Source organism: Arachis duranensis, chromosome 2, assembly GCF_000817695.3.
Source record: "Arachis duranensis cultivar V14167 chromosome 2, aradu.V14167.gnm2.J7QH, whole genome shotgun sequence".
NCBI lineage: Eukaryota > Viridiplantae > Streptophyta > Magnoliopsida > Fabales > Fabaceae > Arachis > Arachis duranensis.
In genome coordinates, this window is record NC_029773.3 from 88,437,988 (window position 1) to 88,461,519 (window position 23,532).

Here is a 23,532-nt window from a genome sequence, read left to right on the forward strand (position 1 = left end):
ACATTTCTTTATCCCTTTAATTGCGGCCTTGCGGGCAATAATATTTCTATATGGATGTAAATTGTATAGATAATTTATTTATGTGGGAAAGATAAAAAAGCAAGAAATGATGAGTAGGAACGGGCTAAAATTCTAAGCAATGTAGGGATAGCATTACTTTTAAGGTTTTATTTTATTTATGTTTCTAACTTTAATATTTTGCAATAGAAAATAAAAAGATAAACATAACTAGGTTGGATTAATCGAATGATTAAGTCAAAAGATAAGAATTTAAATTTCATCTTATATATAATAATTTATTAGGCATTAAATAATAATAAATATTAATTATTAGCTTGTCAGATTAGAGAATAATATATATGTCGTTTATGCTGAATTATCTTTTCGTAGGATTTATACTTGATGTTGGTCCGGCCACTTATTATTTTTTTAATTATAAAAAAGAAATAAGAGAAGTTATTATTTTTTTTTAAGACTCAGTTTGAGTAAATAATTTAAATAAATTTTTTTAGAAAAAGAACTTAAAGTATAAGAACTTTTATTAATAACACCTTATAAATAAGTTATTTTGTGTTTAAATTTTTAGTTATAAAAGTACTTATTTTAAAGTTGTAGCGTTTGAATAAATAACTCAAAAAATATATTTTTTTACAGAAGAGAATGAATATTAAAATAACGATGATAACAAATACTTTCTAATATTAAATATTGATTTTACATAATCTAATCACTATTATTGTGTATGATATAGTAGATAAAAATAAAAAATAAATATAAAATGTGTGTCAATGTATATTTTGTTGCTATTTTTTATTTTACTCTTATTAGAACTCTCTTTTTCTTTATTGAGGTCAAGAACTTACTATAATTAACTATAAAAATAATAGTAAGTTATAAAATCACATGTGAAAAAATAAAATTAAATTTGAAATTTCATACCAGTTAAATACAAATTTAATAATAAAAAATAGAGTGATAAGATGATAAAAAAAATACTTAGAAGGAATATATAAAAATAGTGGTGGAAGATTAATACTTCCATCAGATGAATCATTACGTCAAAATGGTGAGGTTTGGAACATTGCGTGAGAATAATGGTGGAATGATGGTGGAAGATCAATGCTTCTAGCAGACCTTGTGTGAAAATGGTGGTGAAAGGTCAGTATTTTTCACAGAGTCAAGAAAGAAAGTAAATTTTTTTGTTTTGAAATTAATTTTTTATAAGGAAGTGGTAGAATGACTTATCGAGAAGTAGAGAAGTCATGTATTTCTACTTTTTCGAAAAGCTGAAAATTAATTTTTTGAAAAGTTAAAAGTTTTTTTTAAAATGATGTTAAACATACAAATTATGACTTTTCATAGTCTAAAAAAAATAACTTTTGCTACTTTCTAAACAGACTTTTAAGTGTATAATTACTATGATTTTATGTTCACACACTCAATATATATCAGTTAAATCTTTCAAAAATTCTATAGGCATGTCACAACAAAAATTAAATATTAGATAACTAAATTAAGTATATATACACTTATTATTGTTAGACACATTTAATAAATGAAAGATGAATTCATGCATTGTTATATATAAAGGCAATCTTTGGCTCAAATTAGCAATTGACTAGCTCTCACAATATTTTGAGTACTTTTATATTTTTCAAGAATAATTCGATATATTACTTCAACTTGATTACCACCAACTCTCTTCTGACAAATATCATTATTGCTATAGAAGCTTCTATATATCAATACCATTATACAAACTAGCTCGTGGCTCTCCTTAATCATTTTTGGTTCATGACATGAAGACTATACAGGCAGGAACTCACAAAATTATCCATAAAATTATCATTACATGAAAATATAATATAAATTCAAATATTCATATGTGGCATGAATCGAATCAACAAAAAAAATATTTAGCTTCGCCAAATTAAGTTGAACGAAAAACTAATTAATAACTTCTCACAAAAGATAAATTGAATATTTTTTTTTATTTGAATCTACTAAATAACATGTATTAACGTTGAACTAACAATAAATATTTTCATGTGAATTGTATGGAAATTACTATTTCTTTAATCTTTACTCCCAATTTATATCATAAAGTGAAGAACTTCACTATAAATTAAATTCTTTAAGTAGAAAAAAATATAAAAAAATATTGTATGATAAAAAATCATATTCAAAAACCCCATATTAAAAGAATTTATTTTCCAAAGTAAAATGTATATTTAGTTATAAATTATTAAATAATACTTTAATCAAACATATTAAAATCATGTCTATAAGGCAAGTTCATATTTTTTTTCCTGGCATTAGGTTTCAAATTCTATACACTATATATATGCTTAATTGATTCTTCCATAGAAATCACGGTTGCAATATGGTTGGTTCAACTCCTTTTCTTCTCTCTTACTCATCAAGTTCACTCTCATTCATCCAACTTCAAGATGATGAAAACGATGAACAAATCACCTCAATCAACTCAGTAGTTGAAGAATGCATCGGAGAACTCAATTGGAAGCAACTCTTCCAAGTTGTTTTAAGCTTCCGAGCTCGTTTCAAGAAAATGCCGCGGCCAAGTCGGTATCTTCGGCTTCTTCTTGTTCAGTCTCGGATTCATAACTCTACCAGCAATGGCTTACATGAACAGAGGATTTTCATGGCGGAATCTGTATCTGTTCACTTCCATTCCAGCCATCATATACTCTATACTGATAGGTGGTTATTGTTAGAGGGAAGAAAGAAGAAGCCATTGATGCGTTGAAAAGCATCACATCGTTGAGTAATGTTAGTTACTTCGACGAAGCTATCTCAGCAATCATGCCTCAAAAGGTAGAAACTTTCAACAATTTTGGTTTGTATTCTTCACTCAAGATCATGTTGCAAAAGAAATGGTCATCAAGAAGACTAGTGGTGATTATTGCAATGGGTTTAGGGATTGGGTTGGTGTACTTTGGCATGCCATTAGGTCTTGAATTATTGTCATTCAACATTTATTTAAGTGTCACGTTTAATGCATTGTCTGAAATTCCATCTGCTTTTCTAGCATTCATGCTAATTGACAAGTTCAATAGGAGAAGTGTGATACTAACTCTCACAACACTTAGTGGGATTTCAAGTGTTGTATCAACAATTGAAGTTGTGGGGGTTCAAATTGTGTTTGAGTTGGTGTCATTCATATGTGCTTGCACTGCTTATGATGTGTTAGTGATTTATGGGACAGAGTTGTTCCCAACTTGTGTGAGGAACTCAGCATTGTCATTGGTGAGACAAGCTGGTGTGTTGGGTGGAACACTGTGTCCAATGCTGGTGGCAATTGGTAGAGGGAACAAGTTTCTATGTTATGGTGTTTTTGGTTTGGCAATTGGGTGTAGTGGCTTGTTTTTAGTGTGTTTGCCAGAGACAAAGGGCAAAGCATTTTGTGACACTATTCATGAAGAAGAAAGCAAACAAGAAGTAGTTGAATCCTTCGTCAAATGATTGTAATTAATGTTATCTTGCATGCTACCTACTTCGTCAAGTTTTTCAACTTCTACCCTTGTATGAAAAGTAGAAAAGCAAGTGTACGACTGTTCAAGAAAGTGTTTTTTTTTTTTTAAGTTTCTTTAATTATCTCGTGTTGTATATTATATTAATTATCAACTAAGTGTTGAGCTGTGCTTTCAAGAATATACCTGCTGAATCCATGAGCTTTCACTGGAGGAGTTTTGCTACATGATTTTCGGTGTTGTCCTTTGCTGTGTTTGGTATATATATATTATATACATATTTTGGTAAAGCTAAGTGTGAGTAAATACTTTAAATACAAATCCAATTTACTAAATTTTGATTATATACTTAAGAACAATGCTAGGACCAAAAGAGTATTAGTAAAAAATCAATCAAATACTTTTGGGTGAATTCAAAATCTTTTCGAGTTAATATATATGGATGTTTCTTTTGCTAAGTATCAGAATGTTTCTTTTTCATACTAAATGGATGTTTTTTTATATATTTTTCAAATTTTTTTATACTGCAAATATGAATATCTCTATTTCTTTAAGAATTTTATATATTTTTTAAATTTTATAAATATTTAATTATTTTTGCTAAAATATAACTGAATATTTTTTGTTAAGTATTAGGATGTTTTTTTTCATATTAAATGAATTTTTTTTTATATTTTTGTAATTATTCAAAGACTCTTTTTGACTAAGATCAAGTGTGTAGTTTACAATCTCTTCAAGGAACTTCTTTCTCATTAGTATAGCAAAACAAGAAATTTACATGAACACCGGTGTCACATTCCCATACATTGACATACTCATCATGAGGACCCAGTAACCACTTTATATGGATCTATGTGCAACACTGCAACAGTGTCAGTTACCCGCAATATCCATCCAACTCAACAACTGTGGTTTCATGTTTCTTGATTTCTCCTAATATCCCAGAACATTGCTCTGTAGCATCAACGATTGGGTCAGCGCTCATCATCCATATTACCAAATACTAACTAAAGATATAAATAACAACTAAAGGAGGAAAATCTTATCACCATGTTCAAGTTTAACTCCAAAATCGACGCTGCTGTCTTAAGGATTGAGCTCAAGTTTAATTCTAACTGCAACGGCGATTTCGGTAACACATATGGTTCACGAAAGAGAAACGATTCTTGTCGACGGTGGGGAGGCAGAGAGAGCCTGACAGTGAAAGAGAAATCTGTAATTGTTGGAGGTGAGTAGATTAACGTGAGAGAAAATAGTAGAGTTTTTATAGGTTTTTATAAAATTTTATTTTCTATTTTTTTTTAACTAAAATTATAAAAAAATACTAAAAATAAATAAAAAAACATTTATATTTATATTGTCTTACATTGCATTTTCGTAAACTTTAAATGGAAGTCCAAAACACTAGCAAAAAACGTGATAAAAGTTTTACATAAGTGGAATAGTAATTTATTTACTTTATTGAGGGTGGCCATTTTGCTCCATATTTATTAGAGATATAAATAAAATGGGATTAATTTTTTTTGTTATGAAAGTAAAAGTGGTGATATATTTTAATATTGTAATTTTTGGTGTTTTTTAAATTTGTGAAAGTACACAAATCGGAGGGTCCGATTTCTGTACCTCAAATTTTTTAATTTTTTTTAAACACAGATCGGACGGTCCGATTTCTGTACCTGTACAAATTGGATGGTCCGATTTGTATACTCTAAATTTTTTTAATTTTTTTAACACAAATCGGGCGATTCGAATACAGAAATCGAATGGTCCAATTTGTGTACCTAAAAATCAGACGGTTCAATTTCTGTACCTTTTAAAATCAGACGGTCCGATTTGTACTCCATTCATTAAATCATCCTACATTTTAGAAAAATATCACAGTTAATCACAATTTAAAAAAATATCATTATTAATCCAATATTAAAAATAAAAAAGTGATAAAATAGTATATAACTATATATCTACTATTTGTTTGTTAAGATACAGATATTTTGATATATGTTACTACATATATGTCATTTATGTTGAGACACAATTTAGACATAAGACCCCGTTTTTTATTACAGTTTTTATCTTTTAAAAGTTTCCATGTCATGATAAGGAATTTCTTAAAAATAAATTATGTTGACAATTCTTGAAATTTTTTATTGGATAATTGAGTAACTGTAAAATATATTCTCAGTGCATTAACGCTACTTTTCTTTTTAAAATAATACTCTTCCTAATTTATAAAATAATTGTTAAAAAGAGACAATGGTGACCGAACCGCTTGATCTGCAAGTGTACTGTGCTCCAACATGCGCGCTTCTAAACTTGAAATAGGGTTCGCTCACCTCAAAGAGAGAGGCATGCATGAACAGCCATCAAACTGTCTTACTTCTTGTTAATAATATGTAAATTATAATATATATAGATATATTTTTTTAAATAGTTTATTTTTACTTAATTTATTTTAATTTTAGTTATATATTTACTTATTCTTTTATATATGATATCTGTTAATATTATTATTTTAATAAATATTTGTAGTATATAATAATATAGTAAGTTCTATTCAATCTCTTCTAAATCAACATATAAATTATCTCCGTAGCACATTTTAATTGAATGTTTAGTTTTAGTTTGAGTTAATTTAGTTCAATAAGAATTAATATCTTAATTAAAGTAGGACAATTTTATAATTAAAGCCCCACGGATAAACTCGCCTTGATGAATTCTTAACCGTTGCAGATCACCAATGGTTGTACTGCGTCAATATATTCTTCAAATTCTTCAATTTCAATTAGGAAACAGAGAGCAAGTGATGGTTTCAATTGAAGGGCAATTCTGGGAGAATGACACTGATACTCCGTCATGCCTTTGATATAACATCATCAATTGAAAAGTAAGGATTCATTTGTTGGGAGCATGATTTCGAGAAGAAATCAAAATTGGGTTTTTAATAGTTTAGTAAATTATACAATTACCCATTTTGGGTTATAATTTAATTATCAATAATTTAACCTAATTAAACCACCAATTAAAGAGTGACATGTCACAGAGAGTAATGTACATGTTATTATAGGAAGTGTAGAGTAGAATTTACCTAATAATATATATTATATAGATATAAATTAATTAATAAAATTATTGAAAATAATAGTTATTTTAATATAAAAACAAATTAAAATAACTTATGATATAATAAAAATAATAAAATACTTAATATTCCTATTTCATATTGTTTTAGAATGACTTGATTATTCTTAAAATGTTAGTAAAAATATATATTTTAAATTTTAGGTTTAAATTTTTTTATTATTTTATATTTTTTATTTACATAAGACCGAATCAATCGATTCAACCAGTGACTCACCGATTGAACAAGTGAACTAATAATCTGATCGGTTCACCGATTGAACAAGTGAACTAATAATCTGATCGGTTTGATCACCGATTTGATACTGACAATTATGCAAAAAGATGATGAACCTATATCAAGTACATATATGTAAACATTATTATATGTCTCACGAGAATATATCATACATGTTAGTAGTAACCAATGTAGAAAACATCATAAAATAAAACGGCAATATACAATATATTGCAGTAAACATACAAGTTACAACCCTTTTTCTTCTTCTGATGACGATAGATATGTACATTTTTGGAAGCATAAAGCATCAATCAGCAAATCACCATCTCCATATTTCATTCAGGGCAGTTTTGTTTCAGAATTGCTCCTGGGCAAAGCAATACTGTGAAAAAGACTCGTGAAAAAGGTGCAAAAAGTTTCATATAGTCCTAAGCTCAACAATAACAGGGTTGTTGCAAGATTTCCATGTCCCGTGTTGCGTTATTCAGTTCGGCGCTGCCGTGTATATACTCAACACTCAATGACGAAAAGTCTTCACTACTTGTTCGATCCGCCGCCGGCAAAGAGGACAATTGTTTAAGTGTGAAGAACAGGTAGTACAGCAGCACATATGCCCACATCTGACATTTTACCACAACAATTAGGGAATTTGATTAGAATATCAAACTAACTAGAAAATTCAATTTTATAGGCTTAGAAAAGGCCTTTTCTTTTTCCCCTTCAGAATTAAAAGACGTTTGTCATTCTCAGTGCTACTGCTTCATATGTTAGTTTGTAAACACAACACATCAAGCAACAAATAACATAGTATCAAGGGCTTACGGTACGAAGACAGCATTATATTCGTGCTCCAGGCATATTACACACAAGTCTGGCATTGAACGGTCCCTTTTCATGCCGTCTAGTGAGGTGTCAGCTTTTTCACCTAAGAAAACAAATCACGTGTTCATCATAACCAATAGAAAACAGCCATTTCAAAACATATACATCAGAGAATCGTAGTAATTTACCTTCATTATCTTGTCCTTGTCTCTTAGCAGCGGCCGCAAGAACCCTTCATAGACAGGAATTTAGTATGTTAACTCACCTAATTAAGAATAGGACATAGAGATGCATGGGAATGTTGACCAAAGATTGGTGTGTAATTCTACATAGGGCACACTTCAAGAATGAACACTTGCTCATTGCAATAACTCTGTAATAACTCTTCCTAATTCACGAACCTTTCATTCATGGTATTCAGTTTTTCACTATTAATGAGAAGAATCACCAGTGATGTGTACCTTTTTTGCAGTTCACAACGACGCCGTCTTTCCAAGATGAACCGAATAGCATGCTTAGCTATTAGGTAAGCACCAAATAGTGTCAAGCCCATAGACGCATATTTATACCATCTAATAACAAAATTCTAGTCAATCTCTGCTATAAAAAAAGACACAATAAGGATGTAGAAATATGTAAAACAACCTTGCCCATTTCCCCAGATTTGCGATGAGCTGATCAAGTGTTTTGGGAGAGACATAAAATGGCCCTTTGTGGGGTCGCTGAATTCGAATAGTCCCAATGTCATCTTTAGCAGCCTGATCATACAGTTTACAAATTATTAAGTGAGCAATAAAATGTAAGAACTATAGGGAGGCACCCCAAGTAACAATAAGCATGGCATTAGTAAATAAGGATCCAACTCGAGCATCAGATCAGTTTTTAATGGAAACAAAAATGCCATGAGAGATGATAAATTGAACACAGAAAGAAACATCTCAAATAACAATACAATTTACAGTCCCTTTTTCCCTTGGAGCATATATTTTCATACAACAATGACTAACTAAGGTCTGAGTTTGATAACTTAAAACATGTTGATGTCACTTCAATTCATGGTGTCACACTATAAATATTCAGGTCATCAATCTATATCAAATAAGAACATGCTTATTAAATGATTGCTCCAGAAAATAGCAGACGAAGTTACTCCTGTTATAAGTTGTGCAATTCCCAGCTACTCTGTAACACTACTAATCCTAGTTATAATGATAAACTAACATAGAAGACTCTTCTGAGGTAAATAGCCATACTATTGAAATCAATTGGATTACCTCACCAACGACAGTCAAGGAAGTCCCAACTGGAAGTACCCGTTCGATTCTCTTGACCCCAAGCATCTGAGTAGAAAAAGGGTATCTCAGTGTTTCACTTTTGTTCCAATTTCAAATACTTTTGAGATAAAGGGGCACAAAAGGGATTTGATGGATGAACAAAGACATACCTTGAGACCTTGGAGATAATCCAATGTACCACGTACAAGTGACCTACCGGACTCTTCAAATGCCTCACTTGCAACAGGTAATACAAATCCTGTGGCACCACGGGCTCCTACCACATGCACGCGGTCACTTCCATCATCCTAATACATGAAAATGAAGGGAAGTATATAAATACTTGCTTCAAGTGAACACAAACATTCTAACTTTTTTCTTTCATTTCATAGTTATCACCACTTTGGCCATTGGGCATTGAGGAAAGAAGAGAAGAGAAGAGAAGAGAAGAGAGAACTCAATAGCCGGTACTAATAGTTATATAATACATAAAGGAAGAAATAAATCAAAATACACTAGAGGAACAGAGAAAACTGCTCACCAGATACCAAGGAACTTCTTTACTCATGGATAGCATTAAAGCAGAATCTTGTATCCATGAACCAGCATCATTGTGTTTAAGAAAATGTTGCTCTGCCTAAAATGAAAATTGCAAAACGGGTTCCATGTTAATTGCAAAGGGCTGAATGAGAAAGGAAAATTCCTATAGAAAAGTAATCAATGATGCTTCACAATATTGTGTCTACTTACCGTTTCTTCAACTATTACTCCTCTTAAACCACTGAACTCACAGTGAATTGGGGTTTCAGAGCTGACTCTCCCAGAAATGCTAACAACCAAGGGTAAGATTTCCGCATCTAACAGTTGTGCTGGAAAGCGAAGAAATCCGAAGCAAGGTCACAAATCACAAGAGCACATATTGCATCACTAATTACGAAGTATCATTACAGGTAACTTACTAAAAGAAACAAGTATTCTAAAGAGTAAATTAATGATAAATGTGATATCACAGACACCAATATCATAGATAATGTCTGAAGCATACAACAAAATGTCATTACTGAAATGGTGACAATAAAAATTTGCATGTTGCAACAAAAAAGCTCAGCAAAAATGGCGTGAACACAACAAGAAAATGGATGATGAACAAAGAAGCCATACAAGGCCAATGTTCAATCTAGCCAGCAACAACTGCTTTCCAGCCATATGCAAAACCAAAATCCCTAGAAGCTACAATTAGGAAAACTAATCTAGGTTAAGAAAGATGACACAAGTAACAAAAACAATTTTATACCGAATTAAACTATCCAATTCAGTAGCCAGCATTATCACTGTGGAAACAGAGATTAATCATTAATCTGATCAGTATTTTCTTTTACCCAGTTTCAGTGACAATCTCTCTAGTGCATAGCAATACAAGACAACAATAAATCTGAAACAATGCCATTGATATAACACAAAACTTCATTTATCAAGCATGATTATATTTATACACAATTTATTTTATAAAATAATCAAAGAAACAAACAATCTCTGCATGCACAACAATTTGAATATCAGTTACTCATATCATATACTTCAAAACAACAAAAATAAATGCAATTAATTGCATATCTACATAAGAAGAATTGAACTTTCAGTGTCAGGGGTCCAAAAAGGAAAAGCAAACATACCCAGCTCCTTCAATTGATTGACCCTTGTTACAGATTTAAGAAGCTCAGCATCCCTGCACAAAAATTAAAATTAAAAAATAAAATAAAACTATATATATGTTATAAGAATGCCATTTATTATCATTCCAATGCACGAATGTTTATAGCTTAGGTCTAAGTTTGGATTAAAATTAAGGGGGAAAAACACAAATAGTGAGAAAATCAGTTACCTGCCACTGCTTCTGCCAAGGAGGTATAGAGCAGCTGCACTCAAACAGCAACTGATTCCACCCCATGGAATCATCGTCATCGAAGCTTTCTACTTTTTCAAAAAAAAAAAAAAAACTAGCTATGATCAAAGGCTAGACTGATTAGCAGAAACTCCAGAACCAAACCAATCGGAAAATTAAATTAGAAAATGATTTGAATTGCAATGAGGAAATAATGCGGCGATCGTAGAGAAAATCACAAAAAAGGGTTTTTTTGCAGCTGAGAAAGTGAAGAGAAAAACAGAAAAACGAAGGTGGCACAGTGGTGGGTTTGTGTTTGGGAAAGTTTCTTACTTTATTGGATTACACAAAAGAGAAAAGGGGAAGAAATTGAAAACAAAAATTTGGGTGCTTGAGAAGAAGTAAAGGGAAAAGAGAATTTGATGCAATGAGTGGAAGTGAAGAGAAAGAAAACGAGGTATAGTGCGTGTGTGGGGTTGGTTGCACGGTTTTTCTGATGCCAATGCATCCACGATTTTGTGCTTTGCTTAATTTTTCTTTCTTATCCTCTTAAATCCAAACATAGATCTAGACAAATGTGACAATCCCCCAACTTGAAGTATGAAAAGAAAAGTTGGATATTGAATTAGATTTTTTTTTTTTTCAAAATGATACTTTGTGTTAAATTGATCTCATTTTTTTAAGTGAAATTTATGAAATTTTAGTCATAATTATTAAAATCGATTCGACAGTCGATTATCTGAAAAAAAAAAAAACAGATTCACTAGCTCAATGATTCAATCAGCATGTCATTCATTGAAATATTTAAATCAAAATTAATTAATTCAATATATAAAAATATAATTAAATTAATTATGTAATATTAAAAAATACATGTAATATGAAAAAAGTTTTTCTAAATTTGACAAAATCCGACCAATTTAAATACAAGCACAGATAAAAAATCAAATTAGACTAATTTGATTGATCGGTATTTAGTCAAACTAATTATTGTGGTCTAAATTTGATAATTGTCAACTTAATTGCCTTATAATAAAATAAAAAATCTATGAAATATCAAGGATAGACTGTGTAGATTATGGATTATTGATCCGAATGACAATTTGTGTGTGCTATGCTGTAAATCTGTGAAAATTAATTTTTATTTGTTTTTTGATTGTGAGATCATTTGGCAGGTTGTCTTTAGACGGCGGTGGAGCTTTCCAGATACACTAAAGCACCACTTTAAAAGCTGGACGAATACATCACCAAGAAAGGTGGATAGGAAAAGGTGGTTTATTGGATTCTTTACTATTATTTGGACAGTCTGGCTGGAAAGGACTGGCAGGCTTTTTCCGAAATCAGGCCTCAAGTGCGGTGGAAATTATCAACAGATCGTTTACGTATCCGGAAGAATGGATGGGTGGGGAGCCCTTTAGTTGTTGATGGCTATGCCGAAGATGACTAGGGGTTGTGGTTTTTTTACTTTCGATGTTGCTTCTAACTACTTTTATTGCTCTACTATGTTGTATTGAGCTCTCTTTACTTAAAAAAAAAAATAACAAAAAATGATAAAGAAAAATATTTTTAAAGGGAAAAAAAATCTATTAGTATTATTTCATATACAAAATACTTAGTTCGCGATTATTCTTTAAACTTTCTCCAATACTAAATCAATAAGAGTTTAAGTAGTATAAGAATTAGAATTTTAATATCATATATTTGACATAGATTTCCAAGATGTAATCTAAACTCTTCTTTTTAGAGGCCAGAGTACCTGAAATATTCTTGGATTAGAAATAACATTTAAACCAAATCTTAAAACTGACCCATAACACAAAACAGATATATATATCTATAAATATTACTCACTTAATATTTCTCTCAAATGATTAATTAGAAATTTATTTATTTATATAAATAACAGCCCGATCATTTTCTAATTTCACATTTCTTTGTACCTTCTTTTTCCAGCATTAATAGTTAAGCTTAAACTTTTAATCATAGAAGCACATATTAAAGAAAATAACAAAAATAAGAGAGACAAAACTTACTCATACCTATTAGTATTATGTATCTTTTTCTGCTTCCTAACTCTCTCACTGATAAGAGTTTCTTTGCATGTAAAATTTAAAATTTCATATGGCACACTACACTTTTTTTTTGCTGCCACAATTTCAAACAATTACTACATTCGTAGCTTGAATAACTGAATCTATGCAATAACCATAGCCTAAGTGCTGATCAAGCCAAAAACATTCACAATCTCAGTGCTTGAAAGTAACCAAGATTGCTCAGCTTTGCTATTAGTTCACCAAAAGCCATGGCCCATATACATCCAACAAATTCAGTGTTTCTTCAAACTTTCTCGCAACCACGCAATTGGAAGTAGTACTCAAGCAAGCCTCAGTACGCCACAACTCGAAAGTAAACTTCTTTTACACTCTTATCCACCTTTTGAATTGCTCCCTCATCTTTTAGTCCTAACTTCCCTGCATTCTTGCTTATGTTGATGATTGTATCCCTTAGCTTGCTTACTGCCCAAGAAAGCCAAACTAGCCCGAATCCAAATCCAGTGTTTAAGAGCTTAGATGTGCAAAAGGGAACTCTCCCACACGCGAGTTTACAGACCGCAGAAAGCAGGACAGCACGGCCAGTACAGCAATGCCAACAGAAGGTGTGGAAGTTCGGGGCAGGATTTCTTGAGCGAGAGAATTGCTGTTTTCCGGTGCTGTCTCTTGTCAACCATCAAGGATAGAAGACTCTCACACGCGTGTAAGTAATTCTTCTTGTAGAGATTCCTCTCGGTCACAACTTTCTTGTTCTTTTTCTTCAATGGCTTGGCTTTAACTCTCTCAGGACTGTAAATCAAGAGAAAAGCATTAACTTAATACATTTCGTTACCAAGATATTACATTAGCCATTACATAAGAAAGATTATGCAATTTCTTTTGTTCTTTTTTGATTTGGTAACACAAGTGAAAGCTACACATAATAAGTGGTTCATCTTTAAACAGCAGAGTTAGAAAAAACACATTTTAAATGCTATGAAAGATGGAAAAAATTAATTTTCTCAGAGTAACATTGAGCAAAAATCAGGAGAAGGTTCAACTGTCAAAGAAATCATGTTTTGAATACATTCTTAAAAGAACAGTTATTGTAGAATGAATCTCCATTGTGGAGGAATGACTTCTGATTTCTGCTTCATACATGTTCATGATCAACCTGTCCATAGAGAAATTTCAGTAAAGTCTGTTCCTTGATACAAACTGAAAAATCTACTCAAAAGAAGGTTCATTAAATAATGATTAGTAGTATGTTACAAACACAGTTGACACATTCAAGTGCAACTACAAAATAGTATGCTTTTGGTAACATAAGTAGTCCTTTTTTTTCTAGAAACAATCAGAATTTCAAGCATGCAGTTGAAGCTAAATCAACAAAATTATATCTACTGAAGTGTGGAACAAGAATAGACTGTTTCTCTCCCACATATGAGATTTGTGAAAAGTATGACTCAGCAACTAGAGAAAGAAAATCTTTCATCTCAATTGCGGAACCCAAAAATGTAACTTGACCATCTAGATGAACTTGTATCTTTGAACTTAGAGCAGGGTCTTGAAAAACATCTAGCAAAGGCTTCAGGGTATCGCTGATTTGATAACTAAGAGGTGTAAACAGTTGTTGACACTCATCAATGTGGAAGCTGAAAATAATTGTGTTTGGGAATGTTGCTGCAACAAAAGATGAACGAAATTAAGCAAAATAGACTTTATCAGAATAAATTACATTTATCTCAGCATCAAATGCAGTCAAAAAAAATTTATCAGCTAATTGAATTCTAAAGAAGACAAACATAGTGTAGAAGCTTTTGTAACCGGGTAAACACCAACAGTCAAACCTCATGGTCATGCCTTCTTAATGCCGGTGCCTTAACCCACAAGTCCTTGGAGCTTATACTCTAAGCGAACCTCTGATCACCCTTCTGAGAGTTGAAGTAGGTCATTGGTGCCTTGATCAGCATGTCGAAATAACATAACCTTTCTTGTAACTACAATATTTCTTCATAAAAAGTAATGATTACATTGTTCAACCTAAAATGAAGTACAATCCTACATCCACATACCAAAATACGGAAGAGAAAAATTTACTATAACTAAGAATAAGAGGATATTACAAGAATTTGAACTCAATTGGGAAAACTAGCCAAAGCTTCCATATTTGCCATGAGACAACTAGAAAGAAAATAGAAGAATACTAACTCATGTACCTCATAAATATTCTAGGTTCTAATAGTACACAGAAACAATCGGCGAAACTATATAACACTTCAATGAGCAGCATGCACACCTTGGGAATCAACAAGCATAGGCCTTTGAGCTGTGAAGTCAACATTGGCAAACTGGTTCAAATTTAACCACTCATTTTGTGTTTTTTTTATTCCTCGCCAAGAATCGGACTAAGACAAGGATATTGATATCTAACGATCTCAGGTTTCCATGCAACAGAGGGCAACAGTTGTTGAGAACCCTGTGTCCCTGTCATAAACAAGAATTCAAGAACAAACAAACAAATTATGTTAATCAACTGTAAAACTATGCATGTATTGATGTTTAAATTTATCAGTCATACAACGGTAACAAAAAAGTTACTAAAACAAAGTCACAAAACATAGCATAGCCAATTTTGTCTTTTAATTAAGCTACTCTATTATGCTTTGAGTTAAGCCAGCTTACAATCCAATTTGCATTTGGAGGAAACCAATTCATTACTGCTAGCATACTTGAAGTTTTAAACAAAATATAAATATTATACATCAAAATTCCAATATTATTACACAATAAAAAAAATCTAAATCATGGTTGTCTTTTGCTCTTTGCTCCCCTTCTCTTCCACTTATTGCATCAAATTCTCATTCTCTTCCCTCTTCTTATTTTTTAATTGATTTTTTCATGGTTATGAAGTTTCTGTTAATCAGTCTAGCCTTTGATCATAGCTAGTTTTTGTTTTTTCTTTTTGGACCCCGAACAATAAAAATTATATTCTTCTTATGTAGATATGCTTCCGAAAATTAGTAGGAGTTTTGCACTATATTTATGCAAGTTGTTTAATTACATTTATTTTTGTTGTTTTGAATTGCATAATATGAGTACCTGATATTCAAATTATTGTGCATGTAGAAATTGGTTTGATAAAATAAATTGCTTATAAATATAATCATACTTGATAAATGAAGTTGTTTTATATCAAATTATCATTGGCATCGTTTCGATTTATTATTTTCTTGTGTTGCTATGTACTAGAGAGATTGTCACTGAAACCGGATAAAAGAAAATACCGATCAGGTTAATGATCTCTGTTTCTATAGTTATAATACTGGCTACTGAATTGGATAGCTTAATACTCTACATATCTATCATCATCAGAAGAAAAAACAAAGATCTTAGTTCACTATTCACATGTATGGTATACTTTTTAATTTTCTCTCTTAATCTAATTAAATATGGGTTCTAACTTAGATGCAATAATATTATTTGTGTCCATCTTAATCCTGCATCTTGTATTCTTAGTGTAAAAGAAATTAAAAATACTATTAATAACATCACATTCATCCCAAATTGAACAATTGTTGTGAGAATTGAATTACAAAGGAATTCTTTCAAAAATTCAACCCAATTCTTTCAGTGTGAATTTCTAAATCCACAAAATACAGTTAGAAGTAACATGTCTTCTTAATTCTTAAACCATAAATACATCCAAGAAAACCTAAACAAAACATTAATAAAAGAAGTATGTTAAAATGGAAATAACTCTAGAAGAGCTTTGGCATCTTTGACTCAGTAGAAAGAGGATCCTTTGACTCCATCCAAGAAAATTCTTTAATTTCATCTATAAATGGGTACAAATCATCCCTTCTTAAAAGAGCTCTGAAATCATCTACTATAGAATAGACATGTCTACTCTTTACATTAACAGTTAAGAAATTTTGAACTTTTTGAGGAGCAGAACTGTTAATGTAATCCATATCAATAGTATCCTTCATGATAGATAATTGAAATACAGATACATAAATCAATGGACATTTAGATTTATGATGCTCATCTGCAAAGCCAATTAACATGACACAAACCAAGTTGTTACGAAGGTAGACGAGAGCCGGACATGCAACAGAAAATACAGGTTGGATGCCCTCAAAACAACCCTCGATTGGCTGAACAAATCAAACACCTCTTTCATTCACAAGTAAGGCATATAAAGTTGCTTTATACCCATTTTCCCATTCACCAAAATAATCGAATTTTTCAATGTGAGAAGTAGAGAGATGAAGACTATAATCCTCGAGGACTGCAACAAAAAACATAATGACCATATTTCAATTCAATTACTGCTATTGTGATTACAAATATCCTTAATGATCTAACAAAACTCAATTCAATCAAATTGTGTACTTTAACAAACTATCCCAGCCAAGCAGATAAAAATTTTAATTCAATTCAATTCCATATCGATTGTAGTATGTTTATGCTGAGAAAAATAACTCTTGATCCACCATATGAAAAGGATAAATAAATTAGAGAAACAAACAAACGAATTTAAGTCATTATGATTGAAATTGCCGATAATGATACCTGGAAGAGGCAGTTTAATGGGACAGTGGAAGCGCCGTCTGCCCTGAACAGTAATAAAACTGAAAGATTCTATGAATGCATCAGCTCCCCCCTGTATAGTCCATGTCCCATCTCCCAAGAATGGATCAAAGGAATAGAAGAGCACGCTTTCAAACTCTCCAACATTGGGTGAGGGAGTTTTGCTCTTAAATGCCGTATACGCCTCATCTGTCATATAAATGGTTTGAAAATATATTTTTTCACCAAACACAAAATGATTTGTTTCAAATACATCACGAACATCGAGGCCCAAGTCGGGAGGAGACGGTAGAGATTGCCAGTCATATGTGGACGAGCGCAGAACCCAGAACGAATCCGAAGATTCTTGAGTAGGCATCATCGGATCGAACTCGATGAAATAATAATCCCCCTTAATTTTTACGTAGTCTGACACAATCTTGCCGTACAACAGAGACGGTTTAGGGATTAAGTCCATCTCCTTGCACGTTAACTGCTTCTGCTTCTCATTATTTTCTTCGCAGACGTGGATTCCATAAACCTTGTCTAGCGTCTTGAAACACACGTATCGCACCTCTTTCTGTTCCTCCGTCATTCCTTCTCTCTTATCTTCTTCTTTCTATGGTTAATACTTAATAGTGGTATGCGACTCAGCAAAACGAAACTGAAACCCTAGCTGCTCTCGACTATGGTTGATAAAAATAGAACAACCTTTCTGACAATAAAAGAAGATCCAGAAAATATCTCGTTTGCAGATTCATATCCCCTTCATGGTAATACTGACTCAAATGCTGGTGATTCCATCGGGATCAAATAAAGTAACTCAGAGCCTTGATGAACAAGAAAACCAAGGCGTTGTTCAAAGGAAAAATTTGCCCCGGTTATCTTCATTGCCGCGCTTGGTAACCAAAATATTTAAACATTGTCGAAAATGTTAATTTATTATATAAAATTGACGGTTGGTACGTTAATTTTTGTTTTAACTATAATCGACGAACTTGCCGTCAATTTTTATCAACAAAAAATTTTATGCCCGCGTCCTTCGTTTCAATCAATTTCCCAAACATTAACCCCAAACCTCCAGAGACTCAAAATTCAGAGTGAAGCTGCTGCTGCTTCTTCTTCTCCAACGCTTGAGAGTAGAGACCAGAGACGGAGTCACCGTCACGGAGAGAGGCAGAGAGCAGATCAGTAGAGCTTCTTCTTCTCGGACGATTGAGAAAACCCGCCGTCCTCCGTCGGAGAGCAGAGCTTCTTCTTCTTCTTCTCCTCCTCCGCCGAGCCTGCCGCCGCGCCATCCTGTTCATGTAAGTTCCTCTCAGTTTCTCTGATTATTATACTTATTATTGCAGTTGTTGTATCTACTATTTTCATAATGAAATTCTGAATTTGCGTTTGTTAATAACAATCGCATCACTGAAACCTAGTTAGCATAATCAATTCATCACATTTCATCAATCACTTCGTCTCTCTGTGCTGTTGTTGCTGCTGCCTTCAATTGACCGTGCTCAATCAAAATCGGTTACTCTCTCTCTCTTTCGTTCTTCAATTGATTTTTTTTCATCAATAAAAAATTTGCTCAGCATTTGTAGATGATTCACTACTTTTCTCAATGATATAGGTCTTCAATTCAAAGATTGATGAAGGAAGAAAGGCATTGCGGGTGTTATCACTACTTTTGTTCATTTTTCTGTGTTATCCTGCAATTTTGTATTCTTTCTTCATGACTGACATGGATTTATAGGATTCTTATCTATTTTCGGTGTTAGTTCTCTGATTTTTTATTAAATTAGATTCAATGATCAACTATATGTAACCTCATTTTATGCTGAAGAAATCTGTAAAGAACTTCAATGTCTTGCAACGCTTTTTCTTGAAAAGCTTAGAAATGATTATTTAGTTATTTTATTATTCTTAGGGAAGAATCATCTCTTGCAGTGGAGTTTATAACTTTTGTTCATTGTCCCAAGTTTAAAGAACACAGAATCTCGTTGATAATAGATATACTATATCAGAAGCCTTAGTGTTTATCACTTTTGTTCCTAGGTTCTTTTCATACCAAGAATATCTTCTGTATTAGTATTTTAATCTTTATTTTTCAAAGTTTGACTTTTATTAGCATTCATATGTATGTGTATGCTCAGGTGCTGGAGCAGTGGAATTTATTATATGCCATGCAGAGATCTCAATTGCTTTTGTAGAAGAAAAGAAGATACCCGAGGTTCTTCTACTAAAATTATTTGTTACATCAGTGTCTTCTTACAAGGCATGATTTTTTATTAAATGTGATCAATCCTTTTCATATATTTATTTCTGAAACTTCTCAGCTATTGAAGACATTTCCAAATGTATCGAAGTTTCTCAAGATTCTCTACACAGGTTTCCTAAAATGTCTCTGTATTATAAAGAAGCAATCACATTTATTTCTTTTTTGTAGCACTTGTGGCTGGTTTTGAAGTATGCAATTCTCAATGTGGAAGTTATTCAAGCAGCAACCTCTTTGGCCAAACAGGAAGGTCTTCTTGTTTCTTTGGATTTGGCCAGTTTTGAGGTACTAACCACCACAATTTGTTTTTCTTCTTCTTTTATTATTCTCTTCCATGAAAAAATTAATGAAGCTAACTGTTTTTTAATACTTCTTTTTTTTGACAAGATGGTGAGGAAATTTAAGCCACCACTTACGAAGTTATTGGAGTCTGGCGGCAATATAGACCTCTATTTTGCCAATCAGGATGAAGCAACGGAACTTCAATTGTAATTTTTTCTGCTGGCTTCTTTTCCAATCTCATTCTCTTTTGTTTTGGTTGGAAAATGTGTAGTTGACTCTGCTGGGAACTGTTTGCTGTTGTGCATTGATCACTTGGAGAACATGACTAACTATACAATCATGGTAGTTTGGTTCACACTGCAGGAATTTGTTCTCAAGCCATTGCCTCCCAATATAGTGCATATCAGGATCTGATTCATGAAGCTTTCTAAAGAAAGCTAGTGTTCTCATAACTCTGATTCCTAAGGAAACACAAGGTTTTCTATTTTGTCCTAAAACCTAATGACAAAATTCAGTTTACAGGCTCTACTATTTTGTCCAAATATAGTGTTTTGATATGAACAAGTTTAGCTCATTGCAGTTCTTGATTTCTTTCTTTCAATTTTGTAGGGGATCTTGATTAATGGGCAATTCCCAGAGCCTACTATAGATGCAGTTACAAATGATTTAAAAACACCAGGGGATGAATTGGAAGTGAATCTCAAGAGTTGGGCTGTTAGCTCAATATCTAGCTTTCAGAATATTTACTTTTTGGGTCAGTATTTAGTTATTACATATTTGGTTTTAAATTTTCAGTTTCATGCTACATTTTGTTACTTATGACAATGTGACTTTAGTTTTTCAAAGGTTGTAAAATTTTATGATTTTAGCTTTTTGTACTGCAGTCTGCACTATTATAATTGTTCTGTGCAAAATGCATAAACATCTAAAACTAGTATTATGTTCAAGTTTACTTTGTTATAATAATGCATTGTACATTGTTTTCGTGCAAAGAATTTGATTGGGAAGGGTGGTTATGCTGAGGTTTACAAAGGGTGTTTGCTAAATCATCAGTTAGTAGCAGTTAAAAGACTAACAAGAGGAACAGCTGATGAAACTATAGGTGACTTTTTATCAGAACTTGGAATCATGGCTCATGTAAGCCACACCAACACTGCTAAATTGGCTGGTTATGGTGTGGAAGGTGGAATGCATCTGGTTCTTGAATTGTCTGAAAAAAGAAGCCTAGCTTCAGTTCTTTATGGTAATGCAGGATTAATTGTTTAACCTTTTCAAAATTTTCATGTGCTTCTAATTTCTTGTGATTGTTATTAGGGTTCAAGGAGAAGCTTCCGTGGTCTATTAGGCAGAGAATTGCATTAGGAACAGCAGAGGGAATATTATATCTTCATGAAGGTTGTCAAAGAAGAATTATCCATAGAAATATAAAAGCTGCAAATATCTTACTCACTGATGACTTTAAGCCTCAGGTATGTACACTATACAACTATATCTTACTTTGAATTCTGTGATTCAAAAGACACTAAAGACAAATATTCTTTTTGGAAGATTCTTGGTTTTTGTTAGCTATGAAATTATGAAACTTGTCTCTTTCCATGTATTTGAATTTTATGTTTTTGTTTCAGATTTGTGATTTTGGGCTAGCAAAATGGCTACCAGAGAATTGGAATCACCGTGTTACAAGATTTGAAGGGACATTTGGGTTTGTAACATTAAGAAATAAATAAATTAATCCTCTATAATCTATATTTAATCAATTTTTGTAGCCTCATAATAACTTAGGTATGGGTGACACAGATACCTTGCTCTAGAATACTTGCTCCATGGCATAGTAGACGAGAAAATAGATGTATTTTGCCTTGTTATCTAAAAGTTTATATTTAAAATTTTATTTTTATATTTAAAAGTTTATTTGTCTTGTTATTTTAATATTTTGTATAAATTTTATTTTTATATTTAAAAGTTTATTTGCTTATTATTTCTTAAATAAAAAAATAATTAAAAATATATAGCTATTAAAATCGATGGCTATAATGTCGTTTTTAAAATTTAAAATAGACAAACAAAATAAAATACAGGCAAAGAATTTGTCTGCATCTAAAAAATTAAATCGACGGCTATTATGTCAATTTTATTGAATTAAATATCGACAAAAAGGCTGTCGATTTTATTAAGCAGGTAAAATTTATAAACTCATATTATAGACGAAAATATTGTCGATTTTATTGAGTCAAATATCGACAAAAAAAAGCCGTCGATTTTATATAATAATATCGACGGCAACATTGTCGATTTTAGTAAGAAGATAAAATTCTCAAATTCATATTATAGACAAAAATATTTTCGATTTTATTAAATTATTATCGACGGATAGGCAAGTCGTCGATTTTACTAAAATTTTGAAAAATCAACAAGCCTAATAGCGACCACCTCCATCGTCTATTTTACCGTCGATTTTTAATATTATCGACGGCCTAGCCGTCGATTTGGCCGTCAATTTTAACAATGTTTCTTGTAGTATTTCAGTGGTAAATTATATATCTTAACTCTGTCATACCAGATTGGTTACCAACACAGCTTTAACCGATCAATAGGATTCCTCTACTTCAATCCAACTATGATGAAACGTTGATGTTGTAGGGACTTAGGGTTCGGCGCCTGTTACTTCGGACTAGATGTGGGATTAGTAACGAATGACATCGCAAATTTATTTCAAATCCTTAATCAACATGCTTCCCGTATCGGCTATATCTCCGACTCTTGCCAATTATATGTATATCCATTTCATATACTTTAAGGTAGCGTTTGTTTTCAGGTACTGAGACAGAGACTGAGAGACTGAGATTCAGTATTGTGTTTGTTAGTTCAGAGACTGGTACTAAAATTTCTGTCTCTGTCTCCAAAATTTCAGTATTTCAGTACCTCCAAAAAGTAGGGACACAGAGGACTGAAATTTTTAGAGATGGAGACAGAAACTTTAATAACATTTTATACCTTAAATACTTTCATTTCAATTAATTAATTCCAATTTTACCCTTTGTGCAAATTAAATTAGAGTTTCATTCTTATTTCAATTTCTGTCTCCCATTTTACACCAAACAGAATACTGAGATTTGTCTCTCAGTCTCTGTCTCTCAGTCTCAATCTTTCTGTCTTTGTCTCTCCACCAAACGCTACCTAAATGTACATATTATATGACGTTATCCGTGTATATAATCAAATGCATAGGGATACGTATATTTATTAATATACACATACACATCTATATATAGTGGACTTAGTAAACTGTAATAGTGAAGGGATCAACATTTATACTAAAATAAGATTTTCTGAACAGTGCTAATAATATTAACAATATGATGTAGATCCCAAAAAATAAAAAAACGATACCCTGTTTTTCTTAAAACATGATTATGTCAGTTGATAAAGTTTCATTCTCTTTAATTATTTATAATCTTCATACGAAAATAAATTTAACAAATTAAATATCGTTAGAAGTTAAATTTAAAAAAAAAAAAACGTGTTCAAGAATTTCAAAATAAAATTCTAAAC

General features: G+C 31.9%; 3 protein-coding genes and 1 pseudogene across 3 annotated transcripts; 2 read left to right on the forward strand and 2 right to left on the reverse strand.

The window, feature by feature from the left end:
* Window positions 1-2,383: 2,383 nt before the first annotated feature.
* Window positions 2,384-3,483, forward strand: LOC127745005 (organic cation/carnitine transporter 3-like). The gene is made up of 2 exons (XM_052257962.1): window positions 2,384-2,674; window positions 2,722-3,483. Exons 1-2 carry the CDS (start codon window positions 2,384-2,386, stop codon window positions 3,481-3,483), a joined length of 1,053 nt encoding a protein of 350 aa, XP_052113922.1.
* A 3,474-nt stretch (window positions 3,484-6,957) lies between these two features.
* On the reverse strand, window positions 6,958-11,030 carry LOC107475762 (E3 ubiquitin-protein ligase SP1). The gene is made up of 11 exons (XM_052257628.1): window positions 10,828-11,030; window positions 10,619-10,671; window positions 9,696-9,814; window positions 9,487-9,582; window positions 9,116-9,253; window positions 8,946-9,011; window positions 8,317-8,429; window positions 8,133-8,243; window positions 7,860-7,903; window positions 7,672-7,774; window positions 6,958-7,469 (listed from the first exon to the last, which is right to left on the reverse strand). Exons 1-11 carry the CDS (start codon window positions 10,905-10,907, stop codon window positions 7,367-7,369), a joined length of 1,026 nt encoding a protein of 341 aa, XP_052113588.1. The 5' UTR covers window positions 10,908-11,030; the 3' UTR covers window positions 6,958-7,366.
* Window positions 11,031-13,212: 2,182 nt separating this feature from the next.
* LOC107475763 (uncharacterized) lies at window positions 13,213-18,318 on the reverse strand (annotated as a pseudogene).
* Window positions 18,319-19,737: 1,419 nt separating this feature from the next.
* On the forward strand, window positions 19,738-21,886 carry LOC107475837 (receptor-like cytosolic serine/threonine-protein kinase RBK2). The gene is made up of 6 exons (XM_052257585.1): window positions 19,738-19,983; window positions 20,086-20,456; window positions 20,590-20,734; window positions 20,974-21,223; window positions 21,295-21,449; window positions 21,606-21,886. Exons 4-6 carry the CDS (start codon window positions 21,109-21,111, stop codon window positions 21,705-21,707), a joined length of 372 nt encoding a protein of 123 aa, XP_052113545.1. The 5' UTR covers window positions 19,738-19,983; window positions 20,086-20,456; window positions 20,590-20,734; window positions 20,974-21,108; the 3' UTR covers window positions 21,708-21,886.
* The last annotated feature ends 1,646 nt before the right edge of the window (window positions 21,887-23,532 follow it).

Bases quoted from the DNA above. Each gene is read 5' to 3' on its own strand.
- LOC127745005 (XM_052257962.1), top strand. From the start codon at position 2,384: ATGGTTGGTTCAACTCCTTTTCTTCTCTCTTACTCATCAAGTTCACTC. The intron at 2,675-2,721 runs GTATCTGTTCAC...CTATACTGATAG, and splicing joins GGATTTTCATGGCGGAATCT to GTGGTTATTGTTAGAGGGAA.
- LOC107475762 (XM_052257628.1), bottom strand. From the start codon at position 10,907: ATGACGATGATTCCATGGGGTGGAATCAGTTGCTGTTTGAGTGCAGCT. The intron at 9,815-10,618 runs GTATGTTTGCTT...TTCGCTTTCCAG, and splicing joins CAATCAATTGAAGGAGCTGG to CACAACTGTTAGATGCGGAA. The intron at 8,244-8,316 runs GTTGTTTTACAT...TTTTGTTATTAG, and splicing joins AATCTGGGGAAATGGGCAAG to ATGGTATAAATATGCGTCTA.
- LOC107475837 (XM_052257585.1), top strand. From the start codon at position 21,109: ATGGCTCATGTAAGCCACACCAACACTGCTAAATTGGCTGGTTATGGT. The intron at 21,224-21,294 runs GTAATGCAGGAT...GATTGTTATTAG, and splicing joins CCTAGCTTCAGTTCTTTATG to GGTTCAAGGAGAAGCTTCCG. The intron at 21,450-21,605 runs GTATGTACACTA...TTTTTGTTTCAG, and splicing joins CTGATGACTTTAAGCCTCAG to ATTTGTGATTTTGGGCTAGC.